The sequence below is a fragment of the Neovison vison genome, chromosome 3 (assembly GCF_020171115.1).
Source record: "Neovison vison isolate M4711 chromosome 3, ASM_NN_V1, whole genome shotgun sequence".
Taxonomy (NCBI): Eukaryota; Metazoa; Chordata; class Mammalia; order Carnivora; family Mustelidae; genus Neogale; species Neogale vison.
This window is the reverse complement of record NC_058093.1, coordinates 163336236-163363213: the sequence shown is the minus strand read 5'-3', so window position 1 is coordinate 163363213 and position 26978 is coordinate 163336236. Positions and strand designations below refer to the sequence as shown.

The following is a 26978-nucleotide window of genomic DNA, read 5'->3' as shown; positions in this document are numbered from 1 at the left end:
TTAAAAAAATGCTTTCACGAACACCACTGTAGAATATTCCTTTTTCTTTCAACTGTTAAAAAAATTTTTTTAAAAGATTTTATTCATTTTATTTGTCAGAGAGAGAGAGAGCACAAACGGAGGAAGAAGCAGGCAGAAGGAGACGCAAGATCCCCGCCAAGCAGGGAGCCTGATGCAGGACTCGATCCCCGGACCCCGGGATCATGACCTGAGTAGAAGGCAGACGCCCAGCCGACTGAGCAGCCCAGGCATCCCACTTTACTTTTAACATTTTATGCAATTTGGGGCGCCTGGATGGCTCAGGGGGTTAAAGCCTCTGCCTTCAGCTCAGATCATGATCCCAGAGTCCTGGGATCAAGCCCCACATCAGGCTCTCTGCTCAGCAGGAAGCCTGCTTCCCCCCACCCTCTTCTCTCTCTGCCTGCATCTCTGCCTTCTTGTGATCTCTATCTGTCAAATAAATAAATAAAATCCTTAAAAAATATTTATGAAATTTTCTAAAATTGGAATTGGGAGAGAGGATGTAAAAATGTTTTATTTCTCCCCGTCCTTTAATTTTATTATACAAACTATTCATGTTCTTTGGCAGAAATATTAGAAAATATAGATGCAAAGATGAACAAATTCTATAGTCTTACCACTGAAGATAATCTACGTTAACAATATATAAAAATATATAAATATAAATATATAATTTTATATATTTATATTTATATATATAAACTTACATATATAAATTTATATAAATAGAGAAAAAGAGAAATGAGATGCGTCATCTCTCTTGGAGACTTATAAATACACGCATACAATTTTGTTACTTTTTTCTCATTATTTTCATTTTCTCCTGTTAGGTCTACACCTTCAGTTATAATACTGAGCTTATGTATCTGCTTATCTGGGCATATGCCTTAATTTTTCTGACTAGTTCCTTATTGTTAGACAGATGGGTTTTCCCAATGTTTAGCAATTATGAATAGTACTGCAATATATTTTTTTACAGTTCAACTATTTCCTTAGGATAAAGGCCCAGAAGCAGCATTGCATGGACAAAGCTATTGATATCTATTTGGAAGGTCTAATATGCATTTCCTATCGCGCTTCCTCAATGTTGTATTTACTCACATTTCTCCCACTTTATGAAATTACAGGTCTCTCCATACCCATGCTTAATGAGTTTAATGTCTGCCAATATTAAAGGTAGAGCACATATCCTGCATTTATTTATTCACATTTTATTTTATTTGATTATTAGGGTAGTGGATCTATTTTGGTACTCATGAATCTGGCCATTTAGATCTCTTCCTTGTGAATGTCTGTTTGTGCCCTTCACCCATTTTTTTCTATTGGGACGGTCATCTTATTGATTACTTTTTGTCACGTGAATATCATCTATTCTATATATTTTCCAATTTGTTGCATGAATTTCAACTTTATAACTTCTTAAAGAGCTGAAGTTTTTTCTTCCGATGTAGCAAACATTTTCAAAATTTTCCTTTGTAATTTCATTCTTGGGCAGTATGCTTCTACTAGTGAGATGACATAAATCAGTGGTTCTGAGTTAGGGGTGATTTTGCTCCATCTTCCCTAGCCCCTGGGGACATCTGACCATGTCTGGAGACGTTTCTTGATTGTCATGGCTGGGAGGGTGCTACTTATATCTAGCAGACCAGGTATGTTGCTAAACATGGAACAGTGAACAGAACAGCCTATCACAGCCAAGAATTATCTAGTCCAGATTTCCGTAGTGCTGAGGATGAGAAAAACTGAGATGATTATTTTCTTCTAGAATTTTGACGGTTTTTAACTATTTAACTGATTTAATTAAAATTTCTTTGATGGACTATTAAAGGTAGAGATCGAACTTTAGTTTTTTCTTAAAGATTTATTTATTTACTGGGGGGGAGGGGCAGAGAGCAACAGAGTCTTAAACAGACTCCACACTGAGCACAGAGCCCAATGGGGGGCTTCAACTCATGACTCACAACCTGAGGGGGAACCAAGAGTAGGATGTTTAATCGACTGTGCCATCTAGGCACCCCCAACTTTAGTTTTTTCAATAGCTAACTGACTGTTCAGTATATTTCTGAAATAACTCTCTCTTTTCATCATGGATTTGAAGTGCTACGTTGATCATGTACTAAATTTATAAAACACATACACTAATTCGTATACTTATATTTGCATCTACTATGAGGCCATTTATCCAAATTGACTGTTCTATTTTCTCATCATAACTATACTGTTTCGATTTCTACAACTTTATCTTACATGTTCAGATTTGATACAAAAAACCCTTATTTGTGGTTATTCCAACTCAAAAAGTTTTTGGATGTCAAGAAACAAGAGAAGCAAAGTCAAAATCAAGTAACGGTCTGAGAGGAAATATGTGCAATATTTTCACAAGAGTGAACCTCCCTAATACATAAGCAACTTTTAAGACATGACCAGAACGCCTCCAGAAACAGGTGAAAGTAATGAAAAACCAAGTCACTAAAAAAGGCGCACAACAGACTTCAAATCCACGGAATGATGTTCAACTTCTTTTATAATTAGAGGAAAGTAAATGAAAATTTTACTGAGATACTGCTTCTTACTTAGAACACTGAAAAATATTCAAAAGCTTGACAGCATTCTCAGTGGGTGAGGCTAAGGGGAAACAGGCACTCTTTACCACAGCTGGTAGAAATGCAAATGATCCAAGCCCTGTGGCGGGGAATATGGCAACTGAACCAAACCATGTCCGTGTTTATCCCTCCATTCAGCAATCCTACTTCTAGGAAATTATCTGAAGACATTCCTCCCATGGTGTGAAAATGCAAATGTACAAGGTTATTCACTGTAGCATTATTTGTATTTGCAAAATCTTAGAATCAATCTAAATGCTCAAACATAGCAGATTGGCTGAATGAACTACGGCACAAACACAAAATGTATTATGCAAATAAGAACAAGAATGATGAGTTCAATGAATTAATAGAAAACAATGAACTCATAGGAAAATGACTTTCAGGAGATATTAAGTAACCCTCCCCCCAAAAAAACCACCCAAAGTGCATGAAAGATTATACAGTATACTACACCTTCGGAAAAATCAGTATATATTTTTCTGAAATTAAAAAACAACAACAACAAGGAATACAAGAAAAATAAACCAGAAAACCAATGAAATTGTGGGCGCCTGGGTGGCTCAGTTAGTTAAACATCTGCCTTTGGCTCAGGTCATGATCCTGGAGTCCTGGGATCGAGCCCCACATCAGGGTCCCTGTTCAGAGGGAAGCCTGCTTCTTCCTCTCCCACTCCCCCTGCTTGTATTCCCTCTCTTGCTGTCTCTCTCTCTCTGTCAAATAAATAAATAAAAATAAAAATAAAAAAAGAAAACAATGAAATTGGTCCTTAAAGGAGGGAGGAAACTAGTAGAAGGGAGGGAGTGATACCTCTGTGAGTGTACTTAGCTATAGAGTTTCGATGCTTAGGAGGTACGCCAATGTTCTAACATATTCAAAAAATAAAATTACATCAGCAAAAAGTTAAAAGAAACTGAAAGCTAAACATAAATGGAAGCAGATGAATCCAATCTTATTTCAAATGAATAAACTAGCCACATAGAGGAGAGACAGAGAAATCATCCAAGTGACTTCAAAATGCTTTGACTACAAATTGCCAGTAGGGAAAAAAGACCAACAAATATTGTGTTCTTTTTGGGAGATTTGTTTTGCATATGAGAATGGGTACAGGGATTCTGAAACAACTTTTATGCATATTGTAGAAATAAGCAAATGAGTAAACATGTTCTGAGAATCGGAGTTTTCACTGTGGAGGGAAGACAGAAACTGGAGGTATTGTGTTATAACTTTAGAAAATTATACATGCGCACACACATCTTTAGCTTTGTTCTCTCTAAGGGACTAGTCCACAATAGCCAAACAGTGGAAAGAGCCAAGATGCCCTTCAACAGACGAACGGATAAAGAAGATGTGTTCCATATACACAATGGAATATTACTCAGCCATCAACTTTTGTATCAACATGGATGGGACTGGAGATTATGCTGAGTGAAATATGTCAAGCAGAGAAAGTCATCTATCATATAGTTTCACTTATTTGTGAACATAGGGAATAGCATGGAGGATATTAGGAGAAAGAAGGGAAAAATGAAGGGGGGGGAACAGAGGGGGAGACGAACCATGAAAGACTGTGGACTCCGAGAGGCAAACTGAGGGTTTTAGAGGGGAAGGGGTTGGGGGGATGGGTTAGCCTGGTGATGGGTATTAAGGAGGGCACAGACTGCATGGAGCAAACAATGAATCATGGAACACTGCATCAAAAACTAATGACGTACCGTATGGTGACTAACATAATAAAAAATAATAAAGAGAAAAAAAGATGACTCCCGCTATCACTAAATATACCTAGCGCCCCAATATCATGGCTCCTTGAAGAAGAAATGCCTGACTTCAAGGGTAGGGCAAGAAAGGTACAAGATGAGCATGGAACACTGTATTGTGCCAAAAAGTAAAGAAATGCTCTTAAGATGACAGCAATGTGTCAAAAGGACACAGGAGCCAGGTTGAATTGGCCTCCACGGACCAAATCCTGGACAATTTGAGCAGCACAATACACTAAGACTGCAATGAAAAAGTCTACTGAACAAAGTAGGAATATCAAAGTCCATATGTTAACAAAAATAGGAATGAGTGGAAAAAATGAATGGAGGAAAAGCCAACAAATGTGGAGGACTGGTGGGTCCAAGATCGGTACATAAAGCAAACATCAATGGATGCTCATTTAGACAGTCTAAGTTTGACTGAGGAGTAGGTTATGGGCATGGTCTTAGTCTTAAAGTGTCTTTGCTCAGAATGCTTACTGATTGTGAAGGGAGAAAAAGTAAATACAGAGTGGAGAGACTGGACAACACCTTAGCCAGATGTTCAAATGTAATATAACCAGAGAAGCATCCTCATGTGTGTGCCCCTGAATGTGATTCCCTGAGAAGGTCAGGACTTCAGTTACAGAACATTCTACCTAAAAATGCATCACGAGAACCCCAGTATGAAGAAGTATCAGACAAACCCTAACTGAGAAACACTGTATAAAATACCTGGTATGTATGCATGAAAAACGTGCATGGGATAAAAGACAAGAAAGGTTGAAGAACTACTCCAGAGTAAAGTGAATGAAGGACAGAATGCGACATCAAGCAATATGTACTCCTGGAATGGATTCTGAACTAAAGGGAAGCAACGCCATCAAGTGCTTTGATAGACTGTAAAGAAGAGTAGCACATCACTGCTAACGCTCCTGAATGCACTGTTTTTACACAAGAAAATATCCTCATTCTTGGGAAGTAGACACTGATGTATTAAGGTGCAAAGGGCATAATGCATGTAATTCACTCTGAAATGATTCAGAAAAATATAAGTTGTGTGTCTGCCTATGTATGTGTATGTGGGGGGTGGAGGATGAGAAAACAAATGTGGCAAAATGTTAAAAGTTGGTGATCTTGTAACAATTTTTTAGGACTGCAACTATTTCAGAATCAATTAAAACATGACAGCAGGAAAATCTTAGATATCTTGGCCTATTTTTCCAGACAAACTTCACAATCATTGTGTCTATGGTTTCCATTGATAATTTTATTGAAAGTACTTTTACCTGCTGTTTTGGCAAGGAGTGACATCATCAAAATATTTCTAAATAGGCACATGGTAATTCTCATCATCTACTGAGATCTTTTATTTCCCCTATTAGTAATTAAATTTGCCTTCGTTATTAATCCCTGAACATTGCTGTTTGTTCATACATACGGTTTGTTGCTATTTTCCAAGATCAGTAACCTCACTGTAAGTTTTTTCCAGTGATAATCTTAGGATTCTTAAGTGATTAAATCTTATATAACCAATGCAAAATTCACCTTCATCTTTTTAGTCTTCATCCTTTCTCCCGACAACAGTGTGGTGGTGAGAATGCTGTTCCATATTTAATGTGAATTATTTGTTATTAAAACTGATCACATGAGAAACTCATTCGTTTGAGAAGGATTTTATCATGTTAGTAATGTGTGTTTCCAATTCTAGTTTTCTAAAAGTTTCTACGAAGAAATTTTAAAAACGTTTTTATTTCTTAAAGATTTCATTTATTTATTTTAGAGAGAAAGTGCACGCATGTGCGAGCAGGGGGGAGGAGCAGAGAGAGAGGGAGAGAGGGGGAGGTCATCTCAAGCAGACTCCATGGCTGAGCAAAGAGCCCAAGATGTGGCTTGATCCCACGACCCTGAGATCATGACCTGAGCTGAAACCAAGAGTCGGACGCTCAATGAGGTGAGTCATCCAGAGGCCCTAAAATAATGTTTTAATCAAGTGCCATTTCTGCACCCAATAAGATAGTCATATGTTTATTTTTTATTTTGATGTCCTGGTTTTATATTAAAATAGTAGATTCCCAAATAGTAAAACAATGCTACACGCCTGAAATAATCTGTGTATGACCATGGTGCACTTAAAAGTGTATTGCATGGGGGTGCCTGGGTGGCTCAGTGGGTTAGAGCCTCTGCCTTCAGCTCAGGTCATGATCCCAGGATCCTGGGATTGAGTCCCCCATCAGGCTCTCTGCTCAGCATGGAGCCTGCTTCCTCCTCTCTCTCCCCACTTACTTGTGATCTCTGTCTGTCAAATAAATAAATAAAATCTTTTTTAAAAAAGTGTATTGCATGACTCTTTGATACTACTTGATCTCTGAATTATGTATCTTAGTCACAGGTGAAGTTAGTCTATTGTTTTATTATGTTATCTTTATCAGTTTTAGTACCAGGCTTACTTTACGGCTGAGATTGTTTTTCTTTTATGTTAATGAAAAAGCATCTGGGTAAAGTGATTGGCCATGTTCATGTTGTTTACTGAGCAGTAATCATCAGTATGTGTATAGAAGACTTGAAGGTGGCAGTCTTTGTAAATAATTTCTCACGCACTATTCTAGGTCATCTCTATATAATTTTAAACTTTGGAACAGCAATTTGTCAATCCACATTAGTGCTATAAAAAACAAACAGTTCTGTTGTCTCTACAGTGACAACTGTAGCAAGCCATTACCAGTACCTAAATGGCGGCACAATATTACTTTAATGGCAGTTCAGGCTCATGAGGTTTAAAGTCCATTTTAGGTGATTCAGAGTAAGTGTTGTGAGTATTATTTTTAATAAGACCACACTTAACTGTGTTTACTTTCAGACTCAGTATTCACTTGGGCTCCTACATTGGAGTTACGTTTAGGAATCTAAATAAACAAATTAATAATAAACACAATTTAACTTTTTATTTGCAATAATTCCAGATTTGCAGAAAAGTTACAAAGCTGTATACCTTTGTCTAGCTTTGTCTAGCTTCTCTTGTTAACATTCTGTACAAACATGGCACATTATCAAAACCAAGAAATTAACACTAATACAAGATGACTAACTTAGCCACAAAGCTTTATTCTTTATTTGGGTTTCATTATTTTTTTTCCACTAATGTCCTTTTTCTCTTTCAGAATCAAACCAGGATATGACACCACATTCAATCCTCGATTTTGTGAGTTTCTTGGTCTTTCCTTGTTTTTTATGACCTTGAGAGTTTTAAAGAATATAGTTTAGGGTTTGTTTGTTTGTTTGTTTTTTAAGCTAATGAATCACTGATAAATTATAGTACTTGGCCCATATGATGGCTGACTTTCTTTACCTATAGGACCTGTAATTTCGAGGTTTCAGTTACTTCATTTTGTTGACTTTGGTCACCAAGAATCCTAAAAAGACTCATTTGCTATTAATTCTCATTTTAGTTTATCCCTAAGGCTTTTGTTTTCAGCCAGCATCTAGTTATGTATATAACAATATAGATCAGAGCTCAGCAAACTATTAGCACAGTCCAAATCTGACCCAACACCTGCCTTTGTAAATAAAGTTTTATTAGGACACTGCTGTGTCCATTCATTTATGCATAATTTATGGGAGTGTTGAGTAGCTGTGATGGTAACTATATGACCCACAAACTAACATATATATCCTTTGTCCCTTTATAGAAAGTTTGCTGAACCCAGGTATCAATGAATGAAAAGAACTATGGCCTTTGGAAATTAACTGGGCCAATACTATTAACTTAATTACCAGCGAAGTTTGAATCTGTCTTCACTATTAGTGACCTCAGAAAAAGTATTTCATTTTTTTGAGCCTCAGCATCCTCTCCATAAAATTAGAACATGATTGTGTACTTCACAAGCTTAATCAATGTATGTAAACAACCTCCCACAGTGGTAAGCTCTCAATAAATGGAGGCCATTACTCTTGTTATTACTTTTGTGAACAATAAAAACATTTAGGTTTTTTTTTTTCCCCCAAGTAAGCTCTACGTCCAATGTGGGGCTTGAACTCAAGACCCTGGGATCGAAAGTCACATGCTGTACCAACTGAGCCAGCCAGGTGCCCCCAAAACATTTAAATTCTTTTTTTTTTTTTTTTTAAGGTAGGCTCCATGCTGGGCTTGAATTTACAACCCTGAAATCAAGACCTGAGCTGACATCAAGAGCTGGATACTTAACTAAGCCACCCAGGTGCCCCAACATTTGAATTCTTAGTAATTCTGTTTCTCATTGCCTTTCACATCTCTGTATTTTCATGCTGGTTTCTATTTCTATCCACTACTGTTTTCAAGCCCAAACCACTACTTGAAGCATTATCCTTTCTTCTATACTGAAGAATTGCTCAAGTTTTTATTCAGTGTGTTATCCCAGAATAAAACTTAATGTCAGAAGAGGGCTTGAAATATCCTTACAGTTATATCCCAAAGGAAGTGAACATATTGAAATGATTCAAAAAAATATACCATTTTAAGATAGACTAGCCTCCAAAACATTCAGCTGCACTGCTGTACTTCCCTTCTGGTGAAACTTTGTAAAAAACTTGGCAATTCATCCATTTGGATCAGGATGGAGACAGAGATGTTGAGAGAGAGGGTTCTCAGGAGACTTGAGAAACATACACACACTCACTCATACAACAAACTATTTTCAGTTAACACACAAGGAGCCAACAGTGCTTCTCAAATGTGAAGCAACAACAGAACATATGTTTCTTCCCAGCTCTTTAAATCAATCCTTAATATATTTTTTCCTAATTTACCTTTATAAACATACACCTTATAAAATGAAGAAATCATATAGACTCGTGAGTACCACATACCAGATGAGCTGAAAGAGAACGTCGAGGCTGCTCAGGAGACACCCATCAGCCACTACATGCACAGATGAAACAGATCAAAATTGTCCTTGCTATATGTCACTCTCTGGGCACATTCAACGGTTTTGTCTGTGTTGTTGTGTATGTGTATACTTGTAACGGAAGTTACTCCTACTTCCATACATAAAAATGCCTAACATATGTGAGGACAATCTGTAATTCCACGCTCCCAAACCTGATGTCATCATTAATGCTAGCAATTAGCTCTGCATAAATTATGAGACTAACGTCCCGACAGATCCTGTGGTCACTGTCAGCAACAGATGAAGAATCCGATATATAAATGCCCTTCCTTTGGCAGCTGAGCCCAGCAGTCTCCTCTGGTTTCCACAGATGTGATTTATTTGCATAATTTCTTTCCTTTTCTATTTTTTTAATAGCAAAAGAAACAATGCGTTCTGTCTAAGTGCTTCGGTATGCGTGCCTGGTTAACATTTCCAGTTTCAGTGTTTCCTGAGAGGAAGTAATTCAAAGTGTGTTATCTAAACAACTCTAATAGGTCTAATCCAGGAAACTATCAAGGTTTTACTGTTCGTAATACCATTCAGAATTAATAATACCCTACGGTCAAGCAACATTTTAAAACACTGATAGAAAATTTTACACACACCCACACCCGCAGATGTCTCTGGCAACAGATAATCTGTTTTCTAAGAACAGTTGTTCTAAAGATCAAACATGGAACAGAGGTTAAAACTGCAACCCTTGGGAAAAAAAAATCAGGACTGATCTGACAGTTAGATTAAACAGCTAATATTTGATTAATACTAGATCATTTCCCCTAAAAGTTCAATTTTTCTAATTCTTTCCTTTGGGAAAATGGCAGAAAATGGCAGAACAAAGGGGCATGAAGGGTTACTTGTCAATCCTGAGTATCTCTTTCCTTCTTTTCAACAGAAAACAGGGCAATGATGACAAGTACAATGGCAGTGATTTAATCTGTGATGGTACAGCAGAGGGCTTCAAGTACTGCTTCAAGCAACAAGCTTAGTTTTTTCAGACAAGGTCTCAAAACCTCAGATGACACCCCCCCCCGCCCCACCAAAAAACAAAAAACACTAACCAAAACAAAACTCACTGGCCCATGGGGCTATCTTCAAACAAACACTGAAATAATTAACCTCACAACTGTATCCAATTTGTCATTCTGAACGAATTCTGAAAATAAGTGACATGACTCATGGTAAAGAAAACATGCAATTTTCAACAACTGGCAAGTAAAAATACAAGTTGGCTATCTCCAAATCCATTCAATCTTCATTTAAGAAATTTGTTCTTACATCTGACAAAATTCAGGTTACACAGTAATCAATAATTTCTGATCTCTCTGGAATACAGCCAAGAACAAGGCAGTGTTGCTAAAGGCCCCTGAGCAGGCAAAAAGATGTGATGTTGATGTTAGGGCTTATAGGAAAGCCTTTAAGGCCATAACTCAGCACACTTCCTCCCCTACAATCAAAATTCCATCTAACCTGGTTACCAGCCCACAGCATAACTAAAGTGAATATTAAAACTGGAAACAGGGATGGTTAATTAAGGCAGCTATTCTAACTAATGTAAGAGGCGACAAACAATTTGAATCAGACCATAAAACACCCATTCTCAGTGTAAGGTCTCTCCACATAAAGACTAAAGTCAGAACACATCTCAGGAGATGGAGAGAAGTTTAACTTTTGTTCAAGTACTTCTCGTTAAGATGGAAGAAAAGTATTACACATTTCAGGAAACTGAAATGAAATTATAGTTCTTTGGATAGAACTTTTGATAAAATTCACAGCTCCCCCAAAGGCTGGCTAACTAAAATTACTCGTGCTCTGAAGGTGCCAGAGAGGAGGGAGAAAATAACAGAGCAAATGATTCCTATTCATTTTGAAATCTCATAAGAAAAACCCACCTCTCTGATTATTCTAATCTTAAAATGTGGAGGAGATGCTTTTTCTGAACTGTCATGACAGACATTAGGAATGGTATTTTAAACTAGGAATGGTGGTTATGCCTGAGCTACACTCTTAAAACCACACACACACACCACACACACACACACACACACACACACACAATTCCTCAAAGAACACTAATGCTTCAACACCACTGTTTTGTATTCCTTTACAGGACGACCACAGGACGGCTGACAGACACAGAACAAAGTCTACATAGCAAGTTGTTTTTGCCTAAAAGACAAAATGATCAAGAAGATGTCAGAGAATAAAATAATTGTGACAAGAGTAGAATCACAAACAGCCCCAAACCTCTCCATTAATGTATTCTCAAGGCCTTGTGTGTAGCTCTTCTGTTAAAAGGAGTAAAGAAAGTAACAGGACATATGTTTGATTTGTTAACTACTTTATACATGGAAATAAGATATAGTCTCACGAGTTGGCAGAAGAGGAAGAGCTGTATTTCTTCATCTTTTTCAGATGGCAACTTTAAAAGGGGTAAGTAACATGTTAAGATAAAAGGCACCTGAACTGCCTCTAATCTGTGACTTGGGGAGAAAAAAAAAAAAAAGCTGATTCTCAGTAACTTGGAAGCCCTGGAAAAAATCCCAAGTTCAGCATCAAGTTGCACAAGCCATTCACCTTAAACTTAGAACTCTTGCTTATTTATTGCGTGGTGCTGTGTTGCCACCTTTAGCACTGCTTCAAGGGGCCAACTGTATGAAGCCCAGTTTCTATGACAATACCGGTTCATACTTAAAAAATTCTGGGTTCATACTTTACAGGGGTATTTTTGTTGTTTTTAAAAGGGTTCATTTTGACATATGCTGCACTGATGTTGATAGTAAGTTTACTTGTAGGATTTTCTTTTTTAAGTACTGGCATCAGGAAAGATCTAAAAATCTATACGTAGAACAGTCATAAAAGCTCCCAAGTCCTGTGTGTGAGACCATAGCTGTTTCCAAAGTACAAAAGACAGAAGAATGTGGCTGCGTAATAATTACAGGACACATTTATTTAGATTTTTAGATAAGAAAATGAATGAACTGTACAAGCTACAGTGTCACTGTGAAAGATATTCCGATGACAATCATGAGCCTTAGCTCAATCCACAAACGGCATTCAAGGGAGCACAAAGATGACCGATTGAATCAGGACACCCAGCTTTTGCTGCTAAGTAGTTCTGTGGCTTCGTGTGAATCAATGAAGTCAGCTAACATCTGTTTCTTAGTTTTCCTATTTGTCAAAAGGAGGAGTAGGGCTCAGCGGTGTCTAAGGGCCTTTCCAGATCTAAAATGAGATGATTATAAAAACTCTTGTCTATAAACTTCCTTAGTTGTGCTGGATTATTTATAATATTTCATTTTACTCTCAGTCATGTTTCTCAGTATCGAGAAGCTCAGTTATCGTTCAAGTTCTCTGACTCTTACAGGATTTTTTTTCCCCCCTATTAAAAAAAGACAGCACTGCAATTCTTCTCCCACTGGGATAGCTCTGCTGCTAGACACTGCCACCCCTGCCAAAAACAGGTGCCAAACCCAGTAATCACGAGCTGATATGCAGGTGACAGGAATGTCGGCTCAGCTCTTGCCCCAGACCACATGGTAATGGTTCTGGAGAGGTCTGTGCCGGCAGAAGCAGTGACTACACTCCCGGTCTGCCTGAAATCTCACTATTCCCCTGTGAGGCATTTCCCCCAGTTGAGACAATGCAAACTTGTTATTTTGCCACTGGGGAAAATCTATGCTGGAACAGCTGAAACCTTGGACCTCACTAGCTGGAATGAAAATAGCAACATTATAGCATCGAGATCAGGGTATTTGGACTCTCTGTGACTCGAGAGCACTAATTTTAATGTAGAAAGCTTTTGGGCGAGAGCCGTGAAGTCAGAAGGCCTCTTACGTGCTTACCAAGGGTGGCAGGTTAGCCAAGGCCAAATTGAAGGCCATTTTTTCTTCCCTCTGCTTACGTCTCAGGAAGGACATTAGTGAAATCAGGGTGTAATTTGTTAGTCATTATTTTGGTGGCAGAAAGTAGATGTGTGGGAAATTTTCTCACTATTATTGGGCTTAGTTCAAAAGGGGGGAAGACGTTTGAAATAATTCACTGGGTACCAGTATAATAAGTTTCCAAAAAAGTATCTGAGGTGAAGGGGTACTTCGAAACAGCAACAACAACAGTTACTAGGTACCGAGTTTTTAATATCAAGTCCAGGGTACAAAGAACTAAATAAAGAGTAAGTGAAATAATCTGTGGTGGGATTTTTTTTTTTTATGTGAAACTTAATTTAGTATGGTTTTATGTTCTGAATCAGAGGTTGGCAAACTTTTTCTTACAGGGCCAGACAGTATTAATTTTAGGCTTGTGTGCCATATGATCTCTGCTGCAATGACTCAATCCTACTATTGTATTGTGAAGCAGCCACCAACACTGCACAGCCCTATGCATGGGGTGGCTGTGTCCCAATAAAACTTTATTTGCAACACACAGTGCCTTACCCAAGGGTATAGTTTGCCAACTCCTATACTAGGCACCTGCAAGGTGCAGTAGTGCATTATTTCATTTAATTCTCATGAAAAGTCTCTGAGGAGGATAGAATCATCCTTGTTTTGCAGATGATGACCCCCAGACTCAAGGAGCCATGTGACCTTTCTGTGGTCACAGCCCAATACCTGGACTTGGGGTGTGGACTCAGCTCCGAATTCAGAGTCTGAGCTACACTACACAGTCTAATACGCTCTTTAGATCACGGGAGCTTGTTTAAAGGAAGGTGCATGCCTGAAAACTGTTTGTGTGACTATGTTTTTCTTATTAAAAGGTAGAGGAATGAGTCTTTAGTTGGGGTTAGCCAACTGACACAGGAAGTAAGTGTGATGACAGTGATGGCTGATGAAAAATTAAAACAAATCATTAAGAAAGAAAATGCCTGTTATAGTTAAAAACAAATATGCTTGGGTGGTTGGGTGATTTCAACCACCACATCATCCACTTTTGATTTCAGCTGATCGGGTGTCCCACCTTTGATTTCAGCTCAGGCTGCAATTGCAGGGTTGTGAGATCAGGCCCCATGTGGGGCTCCATGCCCAGTGGAGAGTCTGCTTGAAATTCTCTCTCCCTCTGCCCTTCCCCTCTCCCTGCTCACATGCTCTCTCTCTCCCCCAAATAAATAAATAAATCTTTAAAAAAAAAATGCAGTAAGCAGGTTAAAAAAAAGAAGAAGAAGAAGAACTATCACCATGGAAACCAAAACCTGGATGGATAAAGGAGACAATGTGAAAGAAGCAGGTGATTGCTGTCTTAACAATATTGAATGCCACTGGCTTAGGAGGGACGGAGCCAATGCACACAAATGATGAGCAGGAGGCTAGCTGTCCACACATTCTTTCATTTCCTGGACCATCTCATCTCCCATTTTCTGTTCCTACCACCTTCGCTGCCCACTCAAATGGACATACTTAGAGTTGTTTTCATCTGTTTTTTTATTTTTTTAAAGTTTATTTATTTAAGTAATCTCTACACCCAACATGGGGCTCAAACTCACAACCCCGAGATCGAGAGTCGCACTTGCCCCCGACTGAGCCAGTCAGGTGCCTGGGACATACTTAGATTTGAAAAAACAAAAAAATAGCTACTCCTGTCATTTCCTGTATTATTGCCTAAAGTTCAATTTCAAGCATTTTATGCACTGCCGCCACTCCCACTTTACACATCACTTTCTTCACCACTTCAAAAGTTCCTTAACCCCGTTAAGATCCCTAGTTTTTACAGGGGTTACAATTCTTGTATTCACACTTCTTTATTCAGTGAGGAGTCTACAGCTCATCACTACCTGTCACTCTAGCGCACACTCCGTCCATACCCTTGCTCACTTCTGTTACACTGACCCAGTAGAGTCCCAGCTCCAATTAAACCTAAGGCTCTGTTTACTCTGTATCTCCATCTAGGAAGCCAAAGATGGCTGGAAGAAAAAAAAACTGGTGCTGAGTAATCTCCCTTGAAATGCATACCTTGCCAAAACTCAGCGAACATCCTATTATACTTCCCTGGTAAACTTCACTTTCTAGGTCTCTGAGCTGATTATTATTTTCTTCCTATCGAGGCTAACAAGGCTTCCATTCTGCTGAACTTTATGGCTAGTTTCCAGTCCTCTTCTATTTTAATCAGCAAGTAGCATTTGACACTGCTGTCCATTCCTCTTTGAAACACTTTTTAAAGCCATTTGGCTTCTGGAACATCTATCCACATGCTTCATCATCTTTCTATCTTGCTGTTACTGCCTGTAATCTCTCTTGGACCCCAATGCTGGGGTGTTCCAGGGCTCAGTCCTTGGTCTCTTCTCTTCTTTATCCAGTGTCCAGGTCAGAGTTTCTCAGCTTTGGCACTACTGACATTTTCGGCCAGATCCTTCTTTGATGCGGGGCTGGTCCTGTGTACTACAGGGTTTTCAGCAGCATCCTTGTCCTCTAACCACTAGAAGCCAGTGGCACGCACCCTTCTCCAAGCTGTAGCAATCAAAATTGTAACCTGACATTGTCAAATGTCCCTGGGAGGAAAAAAAAAAAATCACCCCTGACTGAGAACCACAGACGTATATGAGCTCAACTAGCTCTGTGACTTCAAATACCATCTAGGAGCTGATGAGATCCAAACATATAAGCCCATCCCTTGCCCCAAGCTCCAAACTTGTACACCCAACTGTCTCCTTGATCTCTTTATTTGGACATAGTATTTGTACCTGTATATTTATTGTCTGCCACTTCAACGACACAACCTCCAGGGTTTGCATATTCACTACTTATTCCCAGTGGCCAGACATACAGGAGGTGCTTAAAATGTATTTGCTGGTTAAAGAATTAAACATTTAACATATATTAATTCACTTCATGCAAGTTCATCAATGATGGGCCAATCAGGAAGATAATTTCAAACACATCAAGGCCTCTTAAAGACATTTAACTTCAAAATAAAAGGAATGGCTTATTTTTAATGTTTTAAAATGTAATCTTTTCACCTAACATGGGGCTCGAACTCATGACCCCATCAAGAGTCACACACTCCACCAACTCAGCCAGCCAGGTGCCCCAGGAATGACTTAATTTTAAATAAATTGGTGAATAATATTAATCCTATCCATTAAATTTTAGATAAAATTCTGCTACAGTCTTGAAAGTAACAATCACTATAGAGTTCCCAATCTTTGAACACCTCCGTTCTATTCCACGCCATTACTACATTTCATTTCTATTTGTTATTTTAAGTATGTATGACTTCATATATGTATTTCCTTATTTCAAATAATAATTGTGCCTTTTGACTCCTAAGACGCCTGTTACCTGGCAACTCTTAGCTGCAACTCATTTAGTTTTTTATCTTCTTGGTCTAATTTAAGCTCTATTTAAAATGGAGAGTAGAGGGTGAGGTTTTGCAAGGAGGTCTGAATTCTGCTATCACTTAAAAAATTGCTTTCTGAATAATATCTATATTTATATAATATTTAATACTATTTATAATAGCTATATTTATGAGAATGGGGTACTGTAGTGTTTTTTTTTAAAGTAAGTTCTATGCCTAGTACAGGCCTTGAACTGTCCCATGTTCTAACAACTGAGCCAGCCAGGCACCCCTGCTGTACTGTTTCTTATTCTTTTTCTCCCTCTCCAGGCAAAGCAGGAACCAAGTACACCACTTAGCTCTCCCATTAAGCACTGCACACGTGCACATTACGATCAATTTTAAAGATCCTACTTATTCATTTGACAGAGAGATCACAAGTAGGCAGAGAGGCAGGCAGAGAGAGGAGGGAAAGCAGGCTCTCCACCGAGCAGAAAGCCCAACGTGGGGCTCGATCCCAGGACCCTGAGATCATGACCTGAGCCGAAGGCAGAGGCTTTAACCCACTGAGCCACCCAGGTGTCCCACGATCAATTCTTATAAACCATGACCAACACTGTGTTTGGTGGGGGGTGGTCAGGTAGTACCCAGACATCTTTGCCATAAACCTCCCTGGTTTTTTACTTACTTATATTTACTTGTTTTTATTATTATTTTATTATTTTTATTATTTACTATTATTTTATTTATTTTTTATTTACATGTTTTATTTTTATTTACTTGTATTTACTTTTATTTACTTATTTATATAAATAACCTCCTTGGTTATTTATTTACTTGGGTGTTTATTCACTAGGCACATATTTTTGTGTATTTCTTTCTGGAAATTTCCTGAGGTTCCTTGATCAATTCTTCTTTGAATATAATCGAACGATGTCTTAAATGATTAATGCCGGATAGATGTGATAGCATCTTAAAACTTTATAAGTAATAGACAAGAAGTAGTAAATATTTATGTATGCCTAGCACAGGAACTCAACCCAAGTCCAGACTGCTCTATGGATGCTGTAAACTTTGTAATCCATACATACCCATTTGTCTGTGCCTTTGAACTTTTTTTTTTGGCTTTTTTAGAAAAATTGTGGCAATATATACATAACATAAAATTTATCATCTTAACCATTTTAAAGTGCACAGGTCGGTAGTGTTAAATACATTCACACTGCTGTGCTGAATTTTTTAAATGGCATCTCTATTACGTATGTTTGAATAAATAAAGTCAATTGTGGTATAAACAATGAATCTTGGAACACACAAAAAAATTAAAGAAAAAAAAGCCCATCAAACCTTATTGATTTCAGTATTATTGTTCCAATCACTGCTGATGTTCATACAAATTCACACACACACAAAACAGCTGCGAGAGGCATTTAAAAAAATCTTTCACAAGTACAATATGCCACAAAAGACTTAAAAATTTTAATACTTGACAAAATCTTAAAAAAAATTAAAAAATGTTTATGATTACTTTCTCATGATTCACCAGCAAACGCAAGGTTTTCAAGAAAACAGTTTTTAAGAAGTATGGACTTTCCTTTCCAAACAATTTTTTTTTTCCATTTAGAAAATTTAAAATAGAAGCTTTAAGGAAAGATTTTAATCATATCAAGACAAGAATCAAACAGGATTTGATTAGCTTCTGACCAACGACTCTTGGTACGTTTAAAAATGAACATGTTTTCACAAATCCTCAAGGTAAGTTCAAGTTGCCTTGAGGACTCACAGACTAAGTCACTGAAGGGCTTAAAAGTTATAAATATTTTTGAGTACCAGCATAATTTCGGTAGTAAAGAATTTGACAGGACACAAAATGGACCCATTTTCCTCATAAAACCAAATAAAGTAGATGATAGCCCCTCTATTTTAGAACTGGAAGGACGACTTGGCTTGGCCGATCAAATGGGCAGAACCACTGCTCAGTAAGGAGGCCGTCTTGGGCACGTTTCCCCCTTTCCTGAGGCGTGTGGGTGGAGTGACTCATCCACAAAGACACTGCTGCATTCTTGGACTAAGATACCCCACAGTCTGTTTTTCACATAGAGCGGATTTCTAACAAACAGGCATCTTGCCCCCAAAATATTGAAATGTTTAGAGAATGCGACTTAGTTTGGACTTCCTGCTGAAAGGAGGTTAATGGTTTCAATGGGAACACTTTCGAGACTGTTGTAGCAGGACTGTGGGTGTCGCTGGAGAAAACAACGGATTCACAGGCAAAAAGGTTGGGCCTCAGTGACACCACTTCCCCAGTTAGTCCCTCTTCAACAGCGAGTCTAGTCAAAGGAGCTCACGCACTCCGTAGCCAGGGACAGAACTGTCCCTTTAAGAATGCAAAATGAATACAGCACAGTAAACACTATTTAGCTTTTCTCTGAGGGACAAAGATCAATAAATACCTACGAAGCCACACTCAACACATCCATCTTCCCTGTGTGTACCGACAGAGACAGTCTGCAAAGAATGGAACGAGTATGAGCGGACGTCGGGGAGTACTCTGGAACCTTCTCTCTTTTTCTTTAAGTGTTCGGTATTCGTCGTGTCATACGCCTTTTGCTTGCTCCCACAAGTGAAGCATCCAGCCTCACAGAAGAGCCGGTCAAACAACCATTACACGTTAGAGAATAAAGTCCAAATTAAAAAAGAAAGAAAGAGAGAGAGAGAGAGAGAAAGAAAGAAAGAAATCTTTTGATCTGCCTTGACAATTAATTGTTCAAGCCAGAGATAATGTTATCATTGTAACCTGTTGGAGAATCAGGTCAGCTCACACGGTTCTTAAAAAGATCTGTTTTGGCCACTGACACGAATCCATGAGGAGGATGGAACTCTCCTACGAGGCACAGAGGGGAACACACTGTGCACGTCATGACCTGAAAGTTAAATTATTTCAGTGAGGATAAATATTTGGTTCTTCGAGAACTACCTTCACGTTGAATGTTATTTCCTCCATGACGTACACACGTTCAGGAAACGCTTTAGCCACCTCCTCCACACTGTTGAAATATTGCACTGGCTCCTTTATATCTCGGTCTTGTTCCAGCAGCTTGAATTGCCCTAAAACACACGATAAACGGAAGAGATGTGAGATGTTTACGCTAGACAGCTGTCACCGTGGCGACAGCATCCCCCTTTCCTTTACTCCCACTCTTCTTTGTCCAAGACTCCTGATCATTATCATTGGGGGAAAAAGTTACCATGGCAGAAGGTTTTCTTCAACGAGAATATGTATCGAAGAATCAGCTTACAGATGGAAAAACAATTATGAACGTTTCTTTTTCATTTTTTGTTCACACCAAGAGTTTGTTACCCCATGACCAAAATCAAATGGAATGGATGCCTGTCTGTAATTTGGTCTCAAAGCGAAAACCTACTCTGTTACAAATGATGGTTCATTTTGTTTTTCACAGGAATCACCTTGGCATTTAGCTGTAATTAACACCCACACAGGTGATCTTCTGAAACGAAGGCCGAGTGGCCTGGGGGAGCTCACTGTTTAAAAAATGAGTATTTAAAACTCTTACAGGTAGGATAAAATAGTACAGTGGACCTTTGGGCTCTCACAGAATTGATATCCTTGGTTTCAACAATATGCGGGCAACGCCGAAAGCTCGTGAGCGGCTGTAATGTGGGGTGTTGCTCTGCACAAGCACAAAAAGCCTGAGCAGAGCGATGCTGGGCCACGGGGTGAGCCTCCTTCCGATGAGTGAGGCTGGCTACGAGCCAGGTGGCATCTGGAACCACATGTGGCTTCCTTCTTTCCTTTATATTGTTCTGTGGGAAGTTCATGAGAGAAGAATATACCATCACAGTATCCATAATTTGGGGGATTTGTGAAGACCTTTGAACATATTCCTAAAAATTTCAAGCATCTATGGCTGTTTATATACTTTCAATATTGATGACACTTCTGCTCCGTCCTAGAGGAGTTGTTCACAGCTTAGGATAAAAGACCGTATGTACTCAAGCCAAACACAGTGTTTCTTGGTAGTCATTTTCTGAAGGCTGCTTACAATCTAACACTTGAGAAACTTGAAAAGGAATTAAAAGCTATAATGAGGCAAATCTCTCAGCATGCGTCTATGGGGCATTGGGCGGAAATAAACTTTCATTCATATTCTCGGGACTTTTTTTCACCATCTGTTAGGTGGAGGCATTATCCTAGATGCTGGAGAGAAGTCAATAAATAGGCCAGATAAAAATCTCTATCCTTCTGAATCTTACGTTGTAGCAGGAGACAATAGTAAATAGGATAAATGACTAGGGTATGTAACAGGTCGGGGGTGAGAAATGTCGTTAATAGGGCTGGGTGAAGGGGACAGAGGGCAGGGTGGCCAGAGGAGGTATGGCTGAGAAGGTGAGCTGTGACACCACTGGGAGGTGTGTTCTACGGATTCGAATCATAGCCCAAAGTCTAGGCAAAGATCTGCAGGTGGATGGGTGGGTGGCTGACCGCTTGGCACACTACCAGTATGGCTGGAGTGGGCTGAGTACAAGGGAAGAGGGAAGAGAAATAAAGTCTGAAAAATAACAGGTGTTCAGATTACGTACAGCTTTGAAGACTTGTAGCTCTATCTGAGTGGGATGGAGAGCTGCCGGGGGGGATGCACGAGGAAGTGATCTAACCAACGTTAGAGAAGGACCACTCTGGCTGCTGTTTTGAGAACACACTGTGGAGGTACAAGGTGGAGGGGCAGACAGCTGTGAGGCGGTCCTGCAATCATCCAGCTGTGAGATGGCAGGGGGCTGGAAAAGGTGAGAGTTTGGCCCGAGCAGCTGAAGGAAGCAGGTTTGGAAGGGTGGGGGTAGGATCTGGAGTTCAGTCTGAGACATCTGCTAGGCAGGCAAACAGAGATATCCCCAAAGCTCGTAGATGAACATAAACGTGTGAGCTCAGAGAGATGTCTGGCTGAGAGAGCCTAGGAGTCATCAGTACATAGATGATCTTCAAAGCCACGGCACCTGGTGATGATGCGCGTGGGCTTGAGTGCAGACAGAGAAGAGGTCTAAGGCTTGAGTCCCAGGAGACTAAGGAGGACTGGCCAGGGGAGTGAGAGGCGAATCCAGAAGGGGTGCATTCTAGAAGCCAGCGGTTTGAGCACTTCAAGGAGCGAGAGAGAGGAGGCCTGACAACTGTCAGGTTTAGCAACTTCACTTAAGCAGTGGAATGGTTGAGGTCAAGCCTGACTGAGCTGGATTTAACGGAGGCTGAGAAGGGAGAAGTGGGAGTAACAGGAATGGACAGCAGGTGACGTTTGGGGAGTTTGCCTGTGAAGGGGAGAAGAGACATGGCGTGGTAGCTGAAGGGAGCCCACGGGATAGGATCTGTAATGTGGTGGATGCTCATGGGAATGACCAAGGGAGGGACAAGACTATGAGGATGGAATTCTTCGGAGTATGTCCCAGGATAGGCAGAGGGGACACGGGAGTGGAAGGGCTGGCCCTCAGCAGGAGGTCACCTGTGAGAGCTCAGTGGGAGCGGTGGAAGCTCCCTAGAAAAAAGGCATCTGTTGAGAATAAGATCGAGTGATGAGCTATGGGAGGCCTGAGAAAAGAGAAGACCACAGAAAAGTCCACTGAGAGTGAAGGACACATCCTGACTGCCGGACAGCCATAAGTTCTCACCTGAGGTTTACAGTCATGAATTAGAAGCAAAACCAAACAGTAGAGTTGTAGGTTCTTCCTCCAGCCAATGGGCAACGCAGAGGGGCTGGCACAGAGTGGACAGAGATTTGGATCCAGCCCAGGACTGTAAAACTGCCAAGTGAGGACGAGACACGAAGGAAGGGCAGAGGAGCCCAGATGTATGCAAGAGAGAACAGAATCACTGTCTGTGGCACCTGCGTTGGACACAATATCTTGGGAGGGAGGAATGAGGGTGGAAAGTAATGGAATCAATGGATAGTGGGTTCTCAACTTTTGTAGCAACATGGATGGGACTGGAAGAGATTATGCTGAGTGAAATAAGTCAAGCAGAGAGAGTCAATTATCATATGGTTTCACTTATTTGTGGAGCATAACAAATAGCATGGAGGACAAGGGGTGTTAGAGAGGAGAAGGGAATTTGGGTAAATTGGAAGGGGAGGTGAACCATGAGAGACTATGGACTCTGAAAAACAGTCTGAGGGGTTTGAAGTGGCGGGGGGGTGGGAGGTTGGGGTACCAGGTGGTGGGTATTATAGAGGGCACGGCTTGCATGGAGCACTGGGTGTGGTGAAAAAATAATGAATACTGTTTTTCTGAAAATAAATAAATTGGAAAAAAAAATGGATAGTGGGTTCTGATGGGGCAGGATTTCTGGAGGGAGGGAGCTCAAGAGCCAGGCAGAGGAGTGGTCAGAGAGGCAGGCGTGCACTTTGAGACAATGGAAGCATGTCGTGGTCGGTGATGACACAGTCTAGGGGGCAACCATGGGAGGTAAAGGTTGAGGTGAGGAGAAGCTGAAGGATCTAAGAGGCCAGGGGTTTTAAAAGGATCATATACATGTGCACTGAACTCCCCAAGAATGAGGAGAGAAGGAATGGTGGAGAGAGAGGCAGTGAGCCAGGAGTGAGAATTATGGAGAAACGACGGAGGGATCCTACATGTGGTCGATGACAGGACAACAATGGGATAGCGGTGAGTCTGAGGACAGGTGAAAGCGGAGAGTTTCTAGGGAGGGGAGAAGTGGAATGGTCAAGGGAGCAATGAAGAACCCAGCTCCTCAACTGTGGGGCAAAAAATGGAGCTGCCACCAGAGAGGGCTTCAGGGAAGTGGTGTGTTCAGGGCATACCCAGGTTAGGGTTCAACAAGATGAAAGTAATGTCAGAGAACACCTTAAGGACATAGGGAATTTCGTTGGTGATGGACTCCAAAGGAAGAGTTTTCAGGAGTTACGGGGCAGGCGATGAGGACAGTGTAGTGAACATACCTAGATACGACCGGTCATATACCTTTAGAGACAGGGAGGAGTATGAATAAAACATTCGAAAATATAGTATAAAATGTTAGATTATACTCTGTTCACAAAAAACAACAACAGAATTCTTAAAAATTTTAAAGAAATTATAGCAATTATCCGTACCACTTTAACAGATTCTGCCATGAGAACAAATCAAACTTTCACATGTCTCTATTCTACTCCGTCCTTGTACAAATTCGTAATAATTATGGCGAATCTCCAGTTTCATCTCCATTCCTCTCTACATTTTCCGACATTCCCCCAACATGACTACACTTACTTAGAATGTTTGCATCCCATTTCATAAGGGATTTAACTATTTTTCTGTTCTTACACAATGAGTCTGAGTTAGGGTAAGACTGACGTTAAGTGCCAACTCGGCCACTGACACATGGTTAATCCGTCTGAGCTTTGTTTCCTCACCCACAACGTGGGGACCCTTCAAAGGGCTTCCACGAGGATCAACAGCGAGGATTTTCAGTATTTAGCACAACTAACCATCTAGCAACCCTCCGCTTCCTTTCCTGTTCTCAAGATGCACAAGATTTTCTTTCCTCTTTTTTGGCTTGCTTTTGTGAGATAAAGTTTCTAGTGCTGGATTACTAAAGCCAAGGGCGCCACACAAGTCTTTGTGTTGAACATGCCAGGCTATCCCGCTTTCCAAAATACCTAAACCAATTTGTATTTCTACCATGTGCATCTTAGTTGGGCCACAGTCTTGCCAGGAGCAAGTATTCCATTTTTTTTTCTTAAAGATTTATTTATTTATTTGAGAGAGAGAGAACACACAAGTGAGTGCGGGGAGGGGCACAGAGAGAGGGAGAGAGAAACTTTGGGTCTCCTCTCTGAGCTAGGTGCCTGATGTGGGGCCTGACTTCATGCCCTGAGGTGAAAGCAAGAGTCAAATGCTTAATGACTGTGCCACCCAGGTGCCCCCTGCCGTGAGTACGCTTTAAGTTAGATAATTCACTGGGTACTAAAAAAGCATCTCTTTCCTATAATCTGCATTTCTTTGAAGATCAGCAACGTTAAACAGTTGGATTTTTCTCCTGCAAATGGCTGTATAAATATATAATAAATACATCTGATGTGATCTAAATTTCTTTTAACCTCCAGAGACATATGTCTAGGAGTCTATTGGATATTTATACTTGCGAGTCTCATCAGCCCCAAATTCAACATGTCTCAATGCAGAAAAGCATAATACCTCACATACAATAGGCCCTTAATAAAGGTCCACCGAACAAAAGACAGAAAATTGCTCTGGTCCCAGGACTCGCAAACAATGAACCAACACATAAATAACTGCAGGTTTTCAAAATTATAAATAAAAGTGAGCTGCATGACTATATACAAGGTTTGCCTGTTTCTGAGTATTAGCTGAATGTTTTCATTCATCAGAGGAAGAAAGGAACGGTGTGTTATGGTTTACTTAAAAATCATTATCTGAACTGTGCACAGAGCCTCAAGTAACACTTTTTAGGGACCAGCAGAATAGATGAGATTAAATAAGCAGTTGAAGTTATCTTCCAGGATGAAGCAGACAGTATTTGGGCACTGGAATGTGATCCTCAGGAACACAAAAGTAGTTTTCTGTGAGAACTCAAACTTAGAGGTCCACTTGGTTAGAATGTCCAGAACCACCTGACAGAGACACCAATTTTTGCCCAACATTTCCAATTTCTGTACTAATCTGTACTTTAGAAGACTCAAAAAAGAAATTGCTGGTTTGGAACCCGAACATAATCAAACATCATTAAACCAGGTATAATTTATGAAAACCTACCAATGATATCATTTGTCCATAGGTATGAAATACGTTGCTTTAAATTTGTGATTTTTCTAATTTTTCTAAATAAGGGGGAAATAGGACGGGGGGATCTGCATGTATGTCCAATAGTCATTACATGGTGTGCAGATGTTCGATCTCTGAGCTGAGACCACTTGAGAACACACAAGCCTGTACTCAATTCCACCCCGTCCCTTCAGAAATGCATTCACAGAGCAACCGTGTGCCACTGCAGTCACTTTCCTGTATCACAGAAGACATGACCCTTTAGAATCAGGGCCGCTTCACCAAAATACAGCATGAGCCACATATGCAATCATATATTTTCTAGCAGCCACGTAAAAAAGGCAAGTAAGAGGTGAAATTAATTTCAATGTTTTACTTAAACCAATACATCTAAATAAGAGAACTGTTAATGAGATATTTTACCTTCTGTTTTTACATTAAGTCTTTATTATTATTATTATTATTACTTCTTGCATTAAGTCTTAAAAATCCTGTGTCTGTGTTACCCTGCGGCACAGCTCCCCTCACACCAGCCGTGCTACAAGAACTCAGCAGCCCCATGCGGCCAGTCGTTGCCCTGTTAGACAGTGTGGGTCCAGAACATCTCTGCATTCCCTTAAAACTGTGATCACAGGGGCACCTGGGTGGCTCAGTGGGTTAAGCCGCTGCCTTCGGCTCAGGTCATGATCCCGGGGTCCTGGGATCGAGTCCCGCATCGGGCTCTCTGCTCAGTGGGGAGCCTGCTTCCTCCTCTCTGCCTGCCTCTCTACCTGCTTGTGATTTCTCTGTCAAATAAATAAATTAATTAATTAAAAAAAAAAAAACTGTGATCACAGATACTGTTCAAGTCCTCTCTCGGGTGACAGAGTCCTTCTGGGGAAAAAAAGGTATCTCCTGACAAAACACGATGCTTCCTCTCATGAAATAAGAGCTTTAGGACTCTCATCCTTTGTTTTCCTCGCCCTGTTTGTCACGATTGCTGATAATCTGATTTGTGTAATAGAGGCAGGGACTCCTGATGTAACTGTCCCTTTAACACCATTTTTCTCCTCTGCCAATTTGGGGACTTGACCTTTAAGCAATTCTTTAGTTCTTTTTCTATTGTGTTTGTGACCTTAACCTAGCAGTAGCCTCAAATATATTTTGGATTATGGACCAAATGAATAATCATCTTTGGCATGGTTGTCATGTCAATATTCAGCTGAATAATTTTTTTTTAAAGATTTTATTTATTTACATCAGAGAGAGAGAGAGCAGAAAGAGAGGCAGAGGGAGAGACTCTCAAGCAGACTCCCACTGAGTGCAGAGCCCCACTCGGGGCTCAATCTCATGACCCTGAGCCGAAACCAAGATTTGGATGATCAATGGACTGAGCCGCCCAAGGCACCCCTCAGCTGAATAAATACTAAACTTCTAGTCTCATCAGTGTTTGCCACCTATGCTGAACAGGAAGACCTTAGGAGCACTTATAAAAAACTATTCTGAGACCGATTAACACACACAGATGCAAGAAAAAGAACAAGAAAGGAACAACTATGACCAAATTTTTTAACGTTTGAACATACTGTACCTCAGAAAAATAGATTCCTTTCATTCGTTGTTTTAACTGTTCATTGGACAGCCAACAGTCAGTTAATGTCCCTTTCCTCTTTTCCCTA

At 40.0% G+C, this 26978-nt stretch overlaps 1 protein-coding gene across 4 annotated transcripts in view; it reads right to left on the bottom strand.

Annotated features, from left to right (window-relative positions):
* GAREM1 (GRB2 associated regulator of MAPK1 subtype 1) overlaps positions 1-26978 on the bottom strand; it is a 202630-nt gene that overhangs the window by 23577 nt on the left and 152075 nt on the right. For all 4 annotated transcript variants that reach the window (XM_044243207.1, XM_044243205.1, XM_044243206.1 and 1 more), the window contains exon 3: positions 19511-19641. In XM_044243207.1, the coding sequence (XP_044099142.1) occupies positions 19511-19641 (131 nt within the window). The remainder of the gene's footprint in view (positions 1-19510; positions 19642-26978) is intronic.